General features: G+C 39.1%; 1 protein-coding gene across 1 annotated transcript in view; it reads right to left on the bottom strand.

Annotated features, from left to right (window-relative positions):
* DACH2 (dachshund family transcription factor 2) overlaps positions 1 to 14,264 on the bottom strand; it is a 472,015-nt gene extending 457,751 nt beyond the window's left edge. Inside the window, exon 1 of the mRNA XM_077826384.1 lies at positions 13,756 to 14,264. Within this exon, the coding sequence (XP_077682510.1) occupies positions 13,756 to 14,264 (509 nt within the window). The remainder of the gene's footprint in view (positions 1 to 13,755) is intronic.
* Positions 14,265 to 16,121: the final 1,857 nt, after the last annotated feature.

Genomic DNA, 16,121 nt, shown 5'->3' on the forward strand with positions numbered 1-16,121 from the left:
GGAACTGAGCAGGGTTGGTGGTGGCTCCACCCTTTCTACTTGCATGCAACAGCACGATGCAGCAGAGGCCGCTCACAATGCCCTGACAGGAACCACCAAGTGGAAAAAAAAAAAATCTCCAACAACCATGCAATCAGTGTACACACATCTACAGTGGAATGGGCAGGTGCAATCACTCAAAGAACTATGCAATTAATCTTGCACTATTAAGTGTGAGTTAAAATATTCATAGTGCATTTAAAACAATTATAAAATATATAATTACTGAAATCCCTAGAGCAGCAAGCATCACATACAGGCTTGTTAAAGTGACATCAACACTAAAAGGGTTTTTTTTTATATAAGATGTAAACAAATAGAATCATGTTTTCAGGCAAAGGTGCAACAAAGGATGCACTTGTGCACGAAGAATCCCACATTTGCATGAGGAAAACAGGTATTTGCACGTTAGTGAGAACTTGTACAAATGTGGGGATTTGCATGTGCAAAGGGTACACATTCATGTTGGTGGGAGTGCCCATTACACTCTTGTTTGAAAATGTAGCCCATGTCTTGAGAAGAAACATTCTAACTGAATAAGAAAATAACATATCTGCAACAGCTCAATGAAAGAAATTAAACAAACACACTCCATTATCTTACTTTCTGATATCGCCAGAATCTCACAATAGAATTATATCGCTGTATGCAGGGCTGTTTTTCTTTTTTTTAAAGTATTAAATAATAAGATCTGCTGTGACCTTGTAGATGGCACCAGGCTTGGTGGCAGGTGGCCAGTGAGCTTGGTGGCTTCTACAGTTAATCCAGCTCCTTTCCATTATCTTTCTCCAGAAGCTGATATGGATGATGCTGGTATGGCAACTGCCCACCAGTAAACTGCATGCTGCATGTGATCTTCTATGGCCCATCTTCCTCTCTTTAATGAATGCTGTGAGGAGGAGTTATGGCCTCCTAAGGATACCAGTTCAAGGATGGCAGAAATTTGTCTCCTGACGACAGGGATTCACATGACATTCCATATCAATGGCAGGGTTAAAAGGGGCTATCGGCAAGAGTGCGGTTGATATTCATGTTTCCAATTGATGACTTCAGCATTTTAGAAAAGATTTACAACGTTTATACGTACAAACATGCTACAGATGGTCAGAAAAACATATAGCAGATTATGTACATGGCTATAATTATAGGTGCAATACAAAAAGCAGCTACCATTCAGTGAAACACAAAACATGGTATTCAAACCAAATACCACACCAGCAGAGCCTGTAATCGCCAATAACTTGAGCTGTTACGCTGACAGAAATCAGAGCCATACACCAGCACAGTTTCTAAACTCTGCCAGGGCTGTAGCCTTTTGCAGAGCTAACGTTTAAAACACATACATTAACGTGCTTCACAACCTTGGTCAAGGAATAAATTGGACAATGTATAGGAGATGGAGTGTCTACATACATTCTACAGAAAAGATGTATTTAAGGATTTATAAACTCGCCATGCTCTCCTGTAATATCTGCATCAGAGTACATCTGACAAGGGTTCTGTCTTCTGTTCCAGACTCCACCTTCCTTCTTGTGCTTTAGAACTTACAGAATTCTTAAAATCCATCCCCACAGCCCAATACTGTATTCTGAACTATGAAAATTCCATTAAGTCCTGTACATTTCCTAACTAAGGGTAATCTACAAAACACATGCCCCAAAGTTTTGACCAACTGCCAGCCAAATTTGCAAAATCCACTGGAGAGAGGCAGCCAAATTTAAATTTTTATAGGTACTACAAACAAGAAATAAACCTTTAAAATCATGCAAAATACTAAACAGACACAATGCTCAGTGAGGCTGAATGAATAAAATTTAGAGTTTCAAGGTTAAGGAGTTTTGGAAATACACAGTTCCAGAAAAAAGTCAAGATTTTTCAAAGCTCAAAACACTTAGTTTTTAAACTCATTTATTCAGAATACCATGCCTGATTAACGTGAAATGCCCCCAAAATACTTTTCCCTGGAGAGAGAGCAATTTTGAGAAATTTCAGCTGAAAAAAAAAAAAACTGGTCTTATAATAGAAAGCTTGATAGAGAGAAAGGATGATCTTGCGGTGAAGGCACTGACCTGAAATTCAAGAAATCTGAGTTCTGTTCTTAGATCTTCTACAGACTTCCTGTATGATGATGGCAAATCACTTATTACCTGTGTGCCTCAGTTCCTTTCTGCAAAACAGGGATAGTAATACTTCCCTACCTAACATGAGGCTGTAAGGCAATATTAATTCAACGTTTGTGAAGCCCTCAGATACTACAAGTGCCACAGAAAACCAATACACTTTATCTACAAAAAGCCTGCTGTTTCAGTAATATGCTCATCAGCTAGAGAAAGCACAATTCTTTTTTTTTTTTTAAATGATATGTGCTTTTGATGTTAGGTTATTGTTCAAGGTTTTGTTCCGATTACATATTCTCTTGTTTTATATCTGCCACCATTTTGATTATAGCGATCTATCTGTACGTTCCGAAATGGAGAGAAAGTAGAATCAAGGAGGATGAAAAGTTAAAAGCCTTTCTAATTTCTATTTTTCAACAGTGTTTCAACGAGCACAATGTGTGATCATAACTTTTTAAGTTGGATAGGAACTAACTACACACATGCATTCTAAGGAAAATATATCCCCAAGACAATAAAGCCACCTCCAGAGCTATGAAGTATGAAATATGTCCAAGAACTTTGCAAAACCCAATAGAGTTCATGTTTGCCTGCAGCAGGTCCTTTGTGATGGTATTTATTGTTAAAAAATCAAGTCCAGTAGTCAAAGTCTGAGCCTGCTGCAGGGCAAAAGTAGTATGACCGGCATTTATCCACTACCAAATGCATAATATGCAATAGTTTAAAATCCACTTATAGTACATGGATTCAGTATAGTATATTTACTGTTCTCAAAATATTTTAATTTTTTCTATGTTGAACACCTGTGTCATTATTACATTGAAGTAACTAACTCGTTCTAATGTAGGGATTTGGGTTGTTATAAAAAGATACAATAGACTTCTTTGTGGTCAGAACTGAATGCGTTTTCTACACTCATTCCTCCTTGGAAACAAAACCCACACTATTTCATCAACATGCATGTCCTCAGAAATTTAGCAAGTAATTTGGGGGGCAGAAGGGGTGCAAAGATATTTCTTCTCAATTTTAAATATTAGAAGGTTGGCTTGGCATATATTCATGGCTTCATTATTGACATGTAATGTGATCATCTCAACGTCCACACCACAGTGTACCACCCTGTGTTGTCTAAATATACTGGACTAAGCTTTCTATTTGCTCGTGGTAGTAAGATCATTATTAATTACTAAACTAATCAAAATTAAGTGTTTTGTTTTAATTTCACTTTTCCTGGAAACTTGGTAAACAGACAAAAACATGACTAAGGTTCTGAGGATTGGTGTAATTAAGGAAAAGACATAGTGAGAATACATATATACAGTCATTTTTAGACAAATCCACAGGATAGGTATAATGAAAAATAAAGGTATGTGCTGAAAATTCTATTTTCATTATGTGCCCACACACAATATATGAAATATCCTTAAATTACAAGCTTTTGCAGGGGTCCTGAAGTTAGTTTCTGGAGTATTCCTAGGAATCTCTCACACAGTAAAAATGGAACTGTGGAGATGGCTTTTATTTTCTTTTTGAGTATTCTAATTCTGTATGTACATATATAGGTCCCATTACAAAGGATTAACAAACCACATCCCCACTGATGCAAATTTCAATTAGACCTTAAATCCAATTTCTACCTAAATTTCTTTATAGGTTCAGATGTGTTATGTGATAGTATCTGAAAACTGATCACAGGGGGACTGGGGCTGGGAGCAAAAATGACAAGGAGCACTAACAATGTTCACAAAATTAAACAGAAAAAAGGCCAAAAGCACTGGATTTTTCTTCCTGAGGAACTCAGTTATTCTTGATATTGAGAAATACAGCCCCCGTTTACAGTATTAAGTGAAGAAGTGGGTCATTTCTCCAAGAGGAGGCAAAAAGGGTCAACATAATCTTCTGACATGAAGAAGAGAGCCATTTCTCCTACTTGACATGGGATACTCTGAAGAGTTACCAATCTGATGGGCCAGTGAGATGTGGATTACTGAGTACAGCAACAAAAGGGAATATGCATTGATGATGCAAGTGATGATGCACTTAAACTCATTCCAAACATAAATGTAACTGACTGCACATATTTTTAAAAACTAAATAAACCTGAAATAGTTTACTTCTAAAAATATACTTTTTAATTCAAAGAACCCTGAAGCCACTATTGCATTTCACTCTATTTTAAAACTGATATCTAAAAATATCCCTGCACCCCGTACTAGTTATTACAGCTCTTTATTTCAAAAGGATAACACAAACAACACTGTATTATAGAAGATGATCCCAAACCTCTAGGGGGTCCATTCTGATGTTTCACATATAACTTTTACTAGTACTGAGGACAATTAGACATGTATACTGAAGGGAAAAGGATCTCAAAATATTTAAGATTTTCACTGGGTTTGCTGCTGCAAAGTGTCATAGAAATGATTCAGATTAAGAAGGACAGCAAGTCATCTGAATTGCTAGATAAAGTTGTCAAAATTTACATTATGCATATGTATATGCTGTATATTATAAATATAAAACATGACCATATTTTATGTCAGTATTTGGTGATGTGTAAACTACTCATACTGCAATCCTTTAGTTAATAGTGTTACCAGAAACCTTCAATTAAATAAATTAATAATACAGCCTTAGGCTGCATCGGTAATATATCAGATGCATAATATTGTCAGATATCTTGAGTTTTATACATGAATAAACTGTAACAGATGCATTAACAAAGAATAAGATAATCAAAACATTGTCTATGATGGTATTACCATACCTTTAAGATAAGCAAAAAAGAGACTTCCTTCTAAATAACAACTAAATGCTCAGTGTCTAACATATTGCTGCAAGCTATAATGGTTATAACTGTTAATCCAATACACCTTTTATACAAACCCATAAACACATGAGTGGAAAAATAGCACAGATGTTCATCTCTAATGCAATTTCCATTCAATTTCCTAAGTGCGGTCCCTGTGTGCAAACTAGCTTAACGTTATGTTTAGCTTGCAAATTCTTTTAATAAATAATGAGTGCAATAAAACTGGTAGATCAATGGCAAGCTGAGAAATCATAAAAAAAGCCTTTTGTGTTCAGGTTGTTGTCGATTTCAAACTTTAATCCAGAGACCAATCAATATTACTTTTTTCTTTTTAACCCATCACTTAAATAGCAGATAGACTAAATGTAGCTTAAATGCTGCTACCAGATATCAGCTGCCAGAAACTTGGTAAGATCATCAGACACAACTGAAACTGAACATTTTAGACCTTAAAATACACACTACATTATAACAAGCAAACTTGCTTAAAAATCATTGTACGACAATAAAATTGGTGCTACTCATTTGTTTTGGTTCTTTGTACTTGGGGGGGGGGCAGTATTTATAACTGAATCAAGGAGGCTCTGACAAATACACTAACAAGCAAAACAGGCTTAACAGGTCAAAATAATGTACCGCCACAGGAAATGTAATCTCCCTAAGATTGCGTGTGACAGTAAATTTTTTATATATATGAACACACATACACATAAAATAAAGAAGGCAACCTAGCTATGCCACCAAGGAAGAGAGAAATGCATGTGAATATAAGTTTCATTAGGATTGGTATTTTGGAACATTTCAGGGCAGGTTACAAAGTGCGCTACTTAATAGGTATCAATGTTTCTAATTCACAGGTTGTAGAATGAGAGAAAAAATGCCTATCACCAAGTCACTTTGGATAACCATGCTTTACCAATAGGGAATCAAGATCAAAAGTGCACTGCCCCAAGGGACAGTTCTAATATCAAGCAGGATAAATCTAAATCACAAAGAATCATTATATACTAGTGTGCTTGTTGTACTTGGTAATTCATGTTTAATTGTAACATATAAAAATCTTGCCTTAATTTACACTGAAAGAAAAATGTCATAGTACAACAATATCTCTAATGTACTTTTCAAAACACTCTAAGGAATCTCAGATTGTGAATGTTAACATCATATAGATTGCCATTTGTACATTTCATTGTTTTTTCTTGTTGCCATTACTGTTTATTATTATTAGAGTACTTCAGATAAAGATGTGTTAAAAATTGTGCTTTTTGTACTATCTCCATTTACATAATAAGTTTTATTAAGCTGAAGAATAATCACACAAAGAACTCTGCCAAAAAAAAGGAAGCAAGGGTGCCTGTCAGGATTCTATTGGTTAGACAAATATTTTCGATTTAAAGGTGTACATTTTTGTTCGTAACTTCAAATAATTTAAAAATCATATTAATGCAAGAATCTGCAGAGCAAAGAATAAAGATCCCTAGTTCTGTGGAAGAAAGATCAGGCCCAAAATTATTTATGGTACTTTCTAAGAAGAAATACATGTACAAGCCAATTCTTTCCTTGATACTTAACAGACTTATCACTTGCAGAAAGGAAATCAAATGAAAGTTTTAGCATTAGGACCCAATTCTGAAGACAAAGGCTCGTATACTAGCAATATGTATAAATAAGTTCTTACTCAGCCCTTGTTCTGGCACACTTGCACTGATCTCAATGAGACGTTCACCTGAGCAAAATCCAAATATGGTCTTTAAGACTAGGCCTCAACGTCTTTTAATGTGGGCGCTGACAAACTGTTCTGACATAATTAGAATTCCAATTTGTAAAATTTGTTCAGCCAGGATCCAACACCTGCAGATTTCCCTAGCAAAAATTATTCACACAATTGTTATAAAATATTTAAAAATAAACAATGATCACTCATTCCAAGGCTATCCAGTAAGCAATACAATTCCCTGACAAAGATTTTTTGCTCTGGGCCTCAATTGTACTGAAGTTCACTATAAGCTTACCCTTCAAAAAGCGCACACATGTACCCAGGAGCAGCCTATACAGAGTATAATTTCATTAAGGTAGAGCTGGTGACTTCTGGAAACTTTGTAAGTTTAATGCTACACCACACATTGATATATTGGACAAATAAAGGTACATGTAACAATGTTAAAGCATCAGGTTATTTGCACATACTGCATATTTTTATTACATACAGTTTCCTTTATCAAACTGGAACTGCTGTAGCAAGAATGCTAAAAAGGCAAACATAAAACTACATCTGTAACAGCCGATTTTTCCCGCTTACCCTCAAAAGACTTAATGAAAGGAAAATAAAAAGTTTTTTAAATATATACATTTGTACACGATTAGTCATTTATAAAAATAAAATGTTAACATAAAAGAGATAGAAATAAAGTTAAAGTGATAAAGTTGACAGAGATTAGACTGATGCATCTCACTGGGTTCACAACAAATCACAAGATATTAATTTACCTATTAAAGAGAAAACAAGGAATGCCATTAAAAAAATAACATAACACTATAACTATGTTTAATGTAGTTGGAAGATAAATTACAGTGTAATAACAGGGACCTTTTATGCTTTACATAAGCTTTTTTAGAATTTAAAATAGTCGGTGGAAGTCAGAATACTCCAACCTATTTTATGATCTGTGATCCATGGATTCTACTCCAAGATAGTGGATACCTGACTACGTGGACCAGAAATAAACTGTGATCAACAACTTTTGTAATATTTTCAGCAATAAAAGGTGAAGCAGTAATGGAAGCACAACAGACAAGTTGCTTCCTCTTCTGCATCAAACAAATGTTAAACCAAGATACATTTCTTTTGGATTTAATGCATTACTAAGAATTAAAAAACTAATTCCATCCTCTAATCAATTTGGACACAATTATATTCTATTTATAGTGACACTTTCAATGTGTCTCAGTCTTATTTATTTTGGTCATTCTTGTTACAATGAAATATTAATGTTGAGAAAATGGTTACACTATTAAAAAACTATGCTACATTTAGATTTTAATATTGATTTCCACCATTTTACAATAATTAATCATTCAGTATGAAATTATAAATGTTTAACGTTGTATTACAGGGTGATCGGAAGATTAATATTTTCCCTAGATTAATCCTTTGATTAAGTTTGTCTTTTTGGAACAGGGAAAAATATAATTTAGTTATTCTAACCGAACTGAAAAAGGGGGATACTGCCACTTTAAAAGCTTCAATCTCTTTGACATTGCTGGCAGTGTATGGGAACATTAATGCATCTGTCATGATAACAAGCTAAGAATAACATCTAGACATCAAACCGAGCAGAGAATCCATCTGAAGTGATTCATTCAGATCTGTCTCATTGATTTATTAAACACAGGGCAACATCTGCAGCCTCACAGAGCCGCCTGGCAAAATTAATGCAAGATCAATTCAAATGGAAAAAAGTGCAAAAGAGATAAATCAAAACACAATTTGCATGCAGTTCCACAATCAGGCTTATTGGGTGCAAATGCTCTATTTCTTTCCCAAAGCAAATGAGTTTAAATGTTGTTTTATCTTTTTAGAATTGTGTGATTTGAAGTGACAGTGAAGAGTTCTGCAGTTGAGATGGTGAAAAGGGAAAAGGAGAAGAAATGCTTGCAAAGACCTTTTGAATATGCAACAAGAATATCATTAATACCTAATTGTTTTGCTTTTTTGTCTTTGCTCCAGAAACACAGTATTTTCAATTTGAAGAAGTTACACTAGAAAATTTAAATAAATGTAGACAGGAAAACTATTAAATGTTCATCTTTTGGAAAAAGCCAATTATGCTACGGATGGAAAGCTCTACTGCTACCAGAAAAGTAAAGAATTTTGATTGTGATTTCTTCAGATTAGATTTGCCTATGAGAAGCATTTTTACAAAAGCCAAGGATTTTGTGACAAATAAGATAACTTCAAAAGTCCAAAGATGTTCATCTTAGTTATTTTTCCGAAAAGGTATCGGTAATTTCCTTTTAAAATGGAAAAAAGATCTCTTTCTGTATCCCGACAAAGTCCACTACACGAGCAAGAACCATCAATAAAATGTTTTAAATAAATCTCCTGTCCACAAAAGAAAAAAAAAAAAACAGAAAATTGATTATTTTTAATTTAATATAGCGTCACCTCCTAAACTAACAAGTTTTTGGCAAGTATGAATTAACACAAAATATTTACTTAGGCAAAGGCAAAGTAGTTTATGGAAGCGTAAGTGTACATTTAAAATCAATATACACATGGAAGCTCTGTGCAGTGGCACATGACTGGATTGCTTTAATTATAATCTTGACATCATTCTTCTAATAAAAGACAGAGCATTGTTGACTATGGGTTTGCTTTTAATAGACAAAATGACTAGACCCTCATTATGCCATGAAATAAAACGTCTGCATTTACTGCATAGATTCATTTCTAAAGTCTTTAATTGTTTGTGAACAAGCCAAAGTAATACAAAATATTAGCTTAACAAAATACTTTAAATTTGTCACAGAAAATCAGCCATGTGTTGCTCTGTAGTTCCCTTTACCTGAAAACACTTTCTCATGTGAAATATTTTACTATATGTTCACCAGACAACCCTTGAGCAGTACTACCACAACAGACTACAGCATTCATCTAATAAAAATGCCCAGAAGAATCTTATAAAAATATTCCATTGGTTGGATATGAATCATACATATGTAATTGTGATTTTAAGGGTCTATTATACATTCTTGTACAAATGTTCTTACTGTAATTGTATATTAAGTTGTTATAACACAACCACATTATACATCTTTTGCTTTAAAATCTTAGAATAAACTTTATAATGCTACAATTAGAATTAATCAGTTGTTCTCTGATTTGAGTAATCTTCCAAAATATCATAAATTATTTCTTAATTAGGGCTTTGTAAAAAGACTCACTCATTCTCGAAGTTGCTACTTACAATGAACTGACTTATGAGGAGGTAAAAGTTTTATTTCATGGTTCCTAAAAATAAATTATATAATGATGGCTAATGACAACTAAGGCTAAGAACATTGTTTATGGTGATGTGTGTACAACATTATACCACACAAAAAATCCTCACTTTGGTGGTAGGGAGGAAAAATCCCCAACCAAAACTTTCACTTGTAGATGCATTTCTCTATAATTCTTAAGAACTCTCTAGACAAGTTCAATTAAAAAAATATTGTGTCAGAGACAAAGAGTGAGAAAAAAAAGAGTTAAATATGTCCATTCTTTGATTAATCTACACAGCGGTATTTTTCATTCTAATGCAAAAGCACAAAATGAAAAGTTGGAAATAAGTTGTTTGTTTGTTTGTTTTTAAAAATCACACTAACATAGAGAAAAAAATCAACTATGAGATCTAATTACATTTCCAGCAATTCTTGAGTATGACTCTGCATTTGAACATGATTTTAAATACAATCAACATAGTAATCTGCGATATAATTGTTTTTGTAACTCAGAGGATAAAAAAGGAATGTACAACATTTTGGAATTGCAGGATAAAATGCTTAAGTAATGTGGTAGAACAACACATCTTCAAATATTTTATTCTAACTTCTCACTGATATCACAGGTATAGGAATACAACTATTTTACACAGTATGACAAAATGAATTTTAAAATGTATTATGTAATTCACAGAATGTATACGGTAGTGTCCAGGATATGTTACAACTAGTAAGAGACAAGAGAATTCCATTACGTATGACAATTTATCTATTTTTATCAGACATTGTTGGACATAAAGTATACTAGGCTGGTCAATAAATAATTTGATCGGCAAACTAAGTGTCGGGTTAAGCAAATTATCAGTATACCATATGATTAATATTGCTAAGCTGCAGTCGTTCAATTTTAAGATAATTCATTTGGAAAAAGTTTGTTTCACATGCACTTGTAATCACTATTACGCACTACATGCGTAGATCTGAATGCAAAAACATATTGATAGCAGTGAGTTTATTTCCAGATATTGGTATTTTCAAAAGAAGAAAAGAATACTGCATATAAACAGCGAGATAGTCAGCGGTGACGTTAAATGTGAAACATATCTTCAAAAATATCTTGGTAGCAGTTATCCCTAAACAGATGAAGATAAATTTCATTTCCGTAATTAGGTAAAAGGGGCTTATACACACGGCACATGCGCTTTCTCCTGTATAATCTTTTAAACTGAGAGTTGCTTTTGCCCTTGGACAGGTACGTGCTTTATTTCAGTCCTGTTGGTCTCTCTCCCCAATGCCCTAGCCATATTTTTCTGACTGCATCTCTTGGCTCTTCTGGCTGCATCTTTCAAACCCTCCTACAGCATCTATCAGCTCCTCTTTTCTCATTTGGAGCTCCTCTGCCCTTGCCTCTCTTTGTATATCTTACCTCCTCTCCAGCCCCAGCCATGTGATTCTGGTGAAGAACAAATTGAAATAAACACTTATTTCAATATTTTGTGCAACTCAAGCCATTTTTTGTCAATGTGCACATATCTTCAAGTCATGTGTGTATCAACCACTTAGTTGTGTGCAATTACTTATTTCCACTAATCAAGTTGGTCGTTTTGTGTGCATTGCTCAAAAACGTGTTTCTGAGATCAACTTGCCAGTCAAATTTCAGAAACATGTTATTTTAATATGAGTTTGGGCACCAAGATTTTGTGAATATTTTGCAAAAAGCCGAAGATATTTTAAGTGCTAGGTATGCTAAGGGTACCTTTTAGAATTTTGTTCCCATCTTTTTCAAATACAGTGGTCACAACCCTTGCTTATACATCAAAACTTTGATATGGCAGTAGTTGTGATGTCACAGAGGAGTATGACTGGTTGAAATAAATGCGCAGCAGGAGAAACTGAAAGTGAGCAAGAAAAACAATAGAGTTCACGTAGACACAGGCAGGAATGGAATTAATGCAGATCTGAAATGTCATCTTTATCATTGAGAACAAAACATAACAACATGAGGAGAAAAAACCATAAGAATCAAAAGCCTAAACCTGCTCTTACTTAAGCCAATAGCAGTGGAAGCAGGATTAGACCCCAAATAAGTGAAACAAGACTTTTAATTTCATCGTGTACATGCATTTACTTAAAACATGAAACCATCCTATAGCAGAGTCTAAGTGGTAAGAACTAACCACCTGTCTTCAAATATGGAAAGTTAACTTTTCCCTGCTGTAAGTCATGGCAGGCCTAAACAATGTACTTGTAAACAGCATATGCAAAGATAAAGTTTCTTGTTAAGATAAAAAGATGAGTCCGAGTTTTTTCCTCAGAAATTGCTGAATGTTGAACTACTGGCTGTCATCTAGAGTTCTCTCTCTTATAAATTTACCCCTTCTTACTATATATTTCTACTAAGCCTTGAGAGTTTTTTTGTTTATGAGATCATTATCATTTCTAAAGCAAGAACTGTGAGGTCACAAACAAGGATTCTGACCCCCCATGTATGAAGAACCCAGCAGGGATCTTCCATGAATACAATCAGCTTTTGGGTTTAGTCATTTAAGCACAACAGGACAAGGGCTATAACAACAGTAAAACCTCTTTGATTAAATAATGTACCATTATTCTAGAGTTATACTGAGCAACAGTTTGTCTGTAAACTACTCATACTCCTCAGGCAACATAGCACATGTTCTTTGGCTATCATTATTTTATTTGCAAGACTTACAACTTCTGTATCACAAGTTATGTTCACAACCCAAACAAGTAGAGATCATAAGTCTCGGTGACAGAAAAAATATACAGCTAAGAACTTAAAGCAAAAAGTACTGAGGTCCTTTCTATGTAGTCATTTGAAAGATTATCTAGACACTATATTTGTGAGAAAGTGAATAATCATTTCATATAATTTGCCAAGTTCATGCTTAGTGCAGTTATCTGGCACACAGATTTAATAAACCTCAGCAAGAAAGTTCAACAGTTTAAGAATTTTGTGTAATCACCTACACTAAATCACTCCTCTTTCTCTAGAACAGATTTCATACAATTTATTGCCTCCTTTACACCATCTAACTCTGCTACAGTCCCTTCTGGCAGCGAGCATCATAAAGTGCATTTGCATTCTCCTACTGCTTCTGCAGTTAGAGACGGTGATTTAAGGTGACCATACGGTCCAGAAAACTTGTCTAACAGTTAGCCAAAGTGAAGGAAGCATCCTCTGAAGACTGCCCCATTCGCAACCTGAGTATACGTGCCAACGTGGGGTTTCCGTTTCTAAAGCATTGCTTAGTTTTGGCGCATCCTGCATCTCGACCTTCTCTCAAAGATACCATCACAGGGTAAGTGGCAGTTTGCACGTTATCAACAGACCGTCCGGTATAGCCGTGCAGCGGAGCCCCACCATTAGGCTGGACTTCTGGGCGCTCATCTTCCCTAACACGGAACCTGCAGGGCTGTAGGCACCTTGCAAGGCGCGCTAGGGAGCGCTCAGAGCCCTGGAGGGGACGCAGCGGGCTCGGGAGAGCTCGGCAGCGGGCTCTTTGCTCTGTTTACAGAGAAGAGCCTCAGGGCTGGCCTGGCACGAGCAGCTCGGGAGCACGCTCACCACCCACCCCGAGCCTGGGACTCCCGCGAAAACAAAGTTTCCCTGGAGCGGGCGTGACTGTGCCCAGGGCTCCGGCTGCCAGAGGAGCGCAAGGCGCCCGGGCTCCCACCCATCCTCCCTGGAGGCGGCTGAGCACCCACCCTTGCCAGTGGGCAGCCAGCAGGGAGAGGCGCCGAGCCGGGGCGGGAGGAGTGACAGCGAAGTTTGCCGCTCACCTGGCGTTGGTGCAGTCGTTGTACAAAGTTTCGAAGTCTTTCCTGGTGATGAGCTTGCAGCGGTTCACGCCGGGCTGGATGGCGCCCAGCCCCCGCAGGATGCGGACCTGTTCCACCGTACACACCACGGGCGATATATCCAGCCGCTTCAGCTTGGTGTAGACCGTGTGCAGCCCCCCCACCAGGTGCTTGAGGAAGAGATCAAAGACCTGCGGCAGGCAGATCAGCTCCTGCCCCTCCACCAGGAAAGAAGCCACCTTCACCCCGTGCAGATCAACCATCTTACACTCGTTGCTGCCACCCCCTCCGCCGCCTCCCGTGCCCGCACCGCCGCCGCTGGAAGCCAGGAAACTGTTGACCAGGCTGTTGGTGAGCCGGGGGGACTCGGAGGGGCTGGAGGAATAGAGGGGGTCTGCCCGGAACAAGCCCCCCGGCCCCCCCACGCTGCCGCCGCTGCTGGCGCTGCTGGAAGTGGCCGAGATGACGGGAGGCGCGGAGGAGACAGCCATGGTCACTCTCTGCGGCGGCTCAGCCCCGCGCTCCCTGCCACGCTCACTCTCCCCAACTGTTTGCAAGACGACCCAAAACAGAGTCTCCCACTCGCTCGCTCGCGCACGCAGCAGCCGCTCGCTCCGAGCCCTCCCCACCTCCACCCGGGGCGCGGGAGGGGGGAGAAGAGTGACAGCCCCCTCCAGCCAATGCGCCTGGCCCTCGGCAAGCGTGGCCCCGGCTAGTGGCTGCTTGCGGAGGGGAGCTGGGGCTGCTGCCGCTGGAGGAGGAGGCGGCTGCTGGTGTTGCTGCTGCTGGGGAGGGGGAGTGGCGTGGAGCCCTGCCTCCACCTCTTGCCCGCCCCCGCCGCTTCCTCTGACCAAAGTGACCGTCTGCAGCAGCCTTTTCACTTCTCGCCACCATAGGGTTGTCACCTGTCCAGGTTTGCCCAGGACCGGCCCTTCTTTGCAGTTAGCAGTAGCTGTCCGGGGAGGTCTGCCAGGGTGCTCAGCGTACACTGCCGGCAGCCCAGTTCTGTGGGCTCAGGACCATCCTGCGGGCTCCGTTTGTTCGGGGGTTTTTTGTACTTCAGAGGCGGCAACCTTAGCACACGGGGGCATGTGTTCCCCCTCGCATTGTCCTCCCCTTTCTCCTCTCCGAGTTTGCAGTGGGCTGATGGACCCCCTGCTCCCTCTGCCTGCCCACTAAATCCCCCCCCCCCCGCCCTTTGTGGTTCACTGCTCCCATCTAGCACAGACCCCTCCCCCTTGCAGTAAGCTGCCCCCCTTTTCTCACATGCCCCCCTTCCCTTTGTGGGTCATGTCGCCCTAGGGTGACCAGACATAGGATATTAGGAGCTTTGTCTTATCTGTACAATTATACCATCACCCACCTACCCCCAGAAAAAAAAGTGGCCTGATTTTTCACACTTGCTATTTGGTCACCCTATGTGGCCCCTCCCATCTTACATGGCCCCCTCTGTGATTCCCTCTCTCCCACAGTTTGTTGCTAGGAAGGCCATTTGTCCATTTTAAGCCGAACAGCCTTGTTTTTCTCAGGTTTGTCCCTGTCCAGCAGTAATATAAAACCAGACATGGTTTTGACCAGTATCATTGTGGGCGCATGGAGGTGCCATTTTGCAGAGGGCGCTGCTCCGCTCCCAGCAGCTTGACTTCACATGTACACCAGAGTGGGCGGGATGGGTGCTTTGCAAAATGGCGTCCTCCATGTGAGTACCCTGGCAGGGGGGCAGAATAGTGGGGGCGGGCCACACTATTCCAGAAGTCCCATATTCCGTGGATGCATGAGTGGCCACCCTTTTTGTTGCCTACCTCTCTTGCCATGCCCGCCCGTCCCCTTTACTGTTTGTTGCCTCCTGCCTCTACCTCGTCTGTCCTCTCTCCTTGCTGTTTGTTGCTGCCTGCCTCCCTTCACCTGGCCCCCCTTTTCTTGTGCACCTGCATATTCTTCGTGCTTGCAATTCCCCTCTTTTGTTCGATCCCCCATTCGCTGCATTCTCACCCACACTTATATATGCCCACCTAAACTCCCAGTGCAGCCAGAGTAACCTCCCACACTGCTTGTTGTAGTCCCCCCCATCCTTTAGGTTTGCCTGCACCCTCCACTTCCTCCCCCATGCAGCCTAGTGCAGAGGAGTGGTTAGCTTCCATTCTCTCCCCAACCACCCTTTCATTATTTACATGTCTGGCTCTGGTGGCTGTTCCCATGACCTGTCCTCAATGGTGGCCCTCAATCTGGGCCAGGAGATTGAGGGAGGGTTTCCTGGCCAACATTGTTGCCCCACCTCAGCTTTCTGTCCCATCCACCACCACAGCGGATCACCAATACCTCTGCCAACACCACTGGTGTGGCAGCAG

The sequence above is a fragment of the Eretmochelys imbricata genome, chromosome 9 (genome assembly GCF_965152235.1).
Source record: "Eretmochelys imbricata isolate rEreImb1 chromosome 9, rEreImb1.hap1, whole genome shotgun sequence".
NCBI lineage: Eukaryota > Metazoa > Chordata > Testudines > Cheloniidae > Eretmochelys > Eretmochelys imbricata.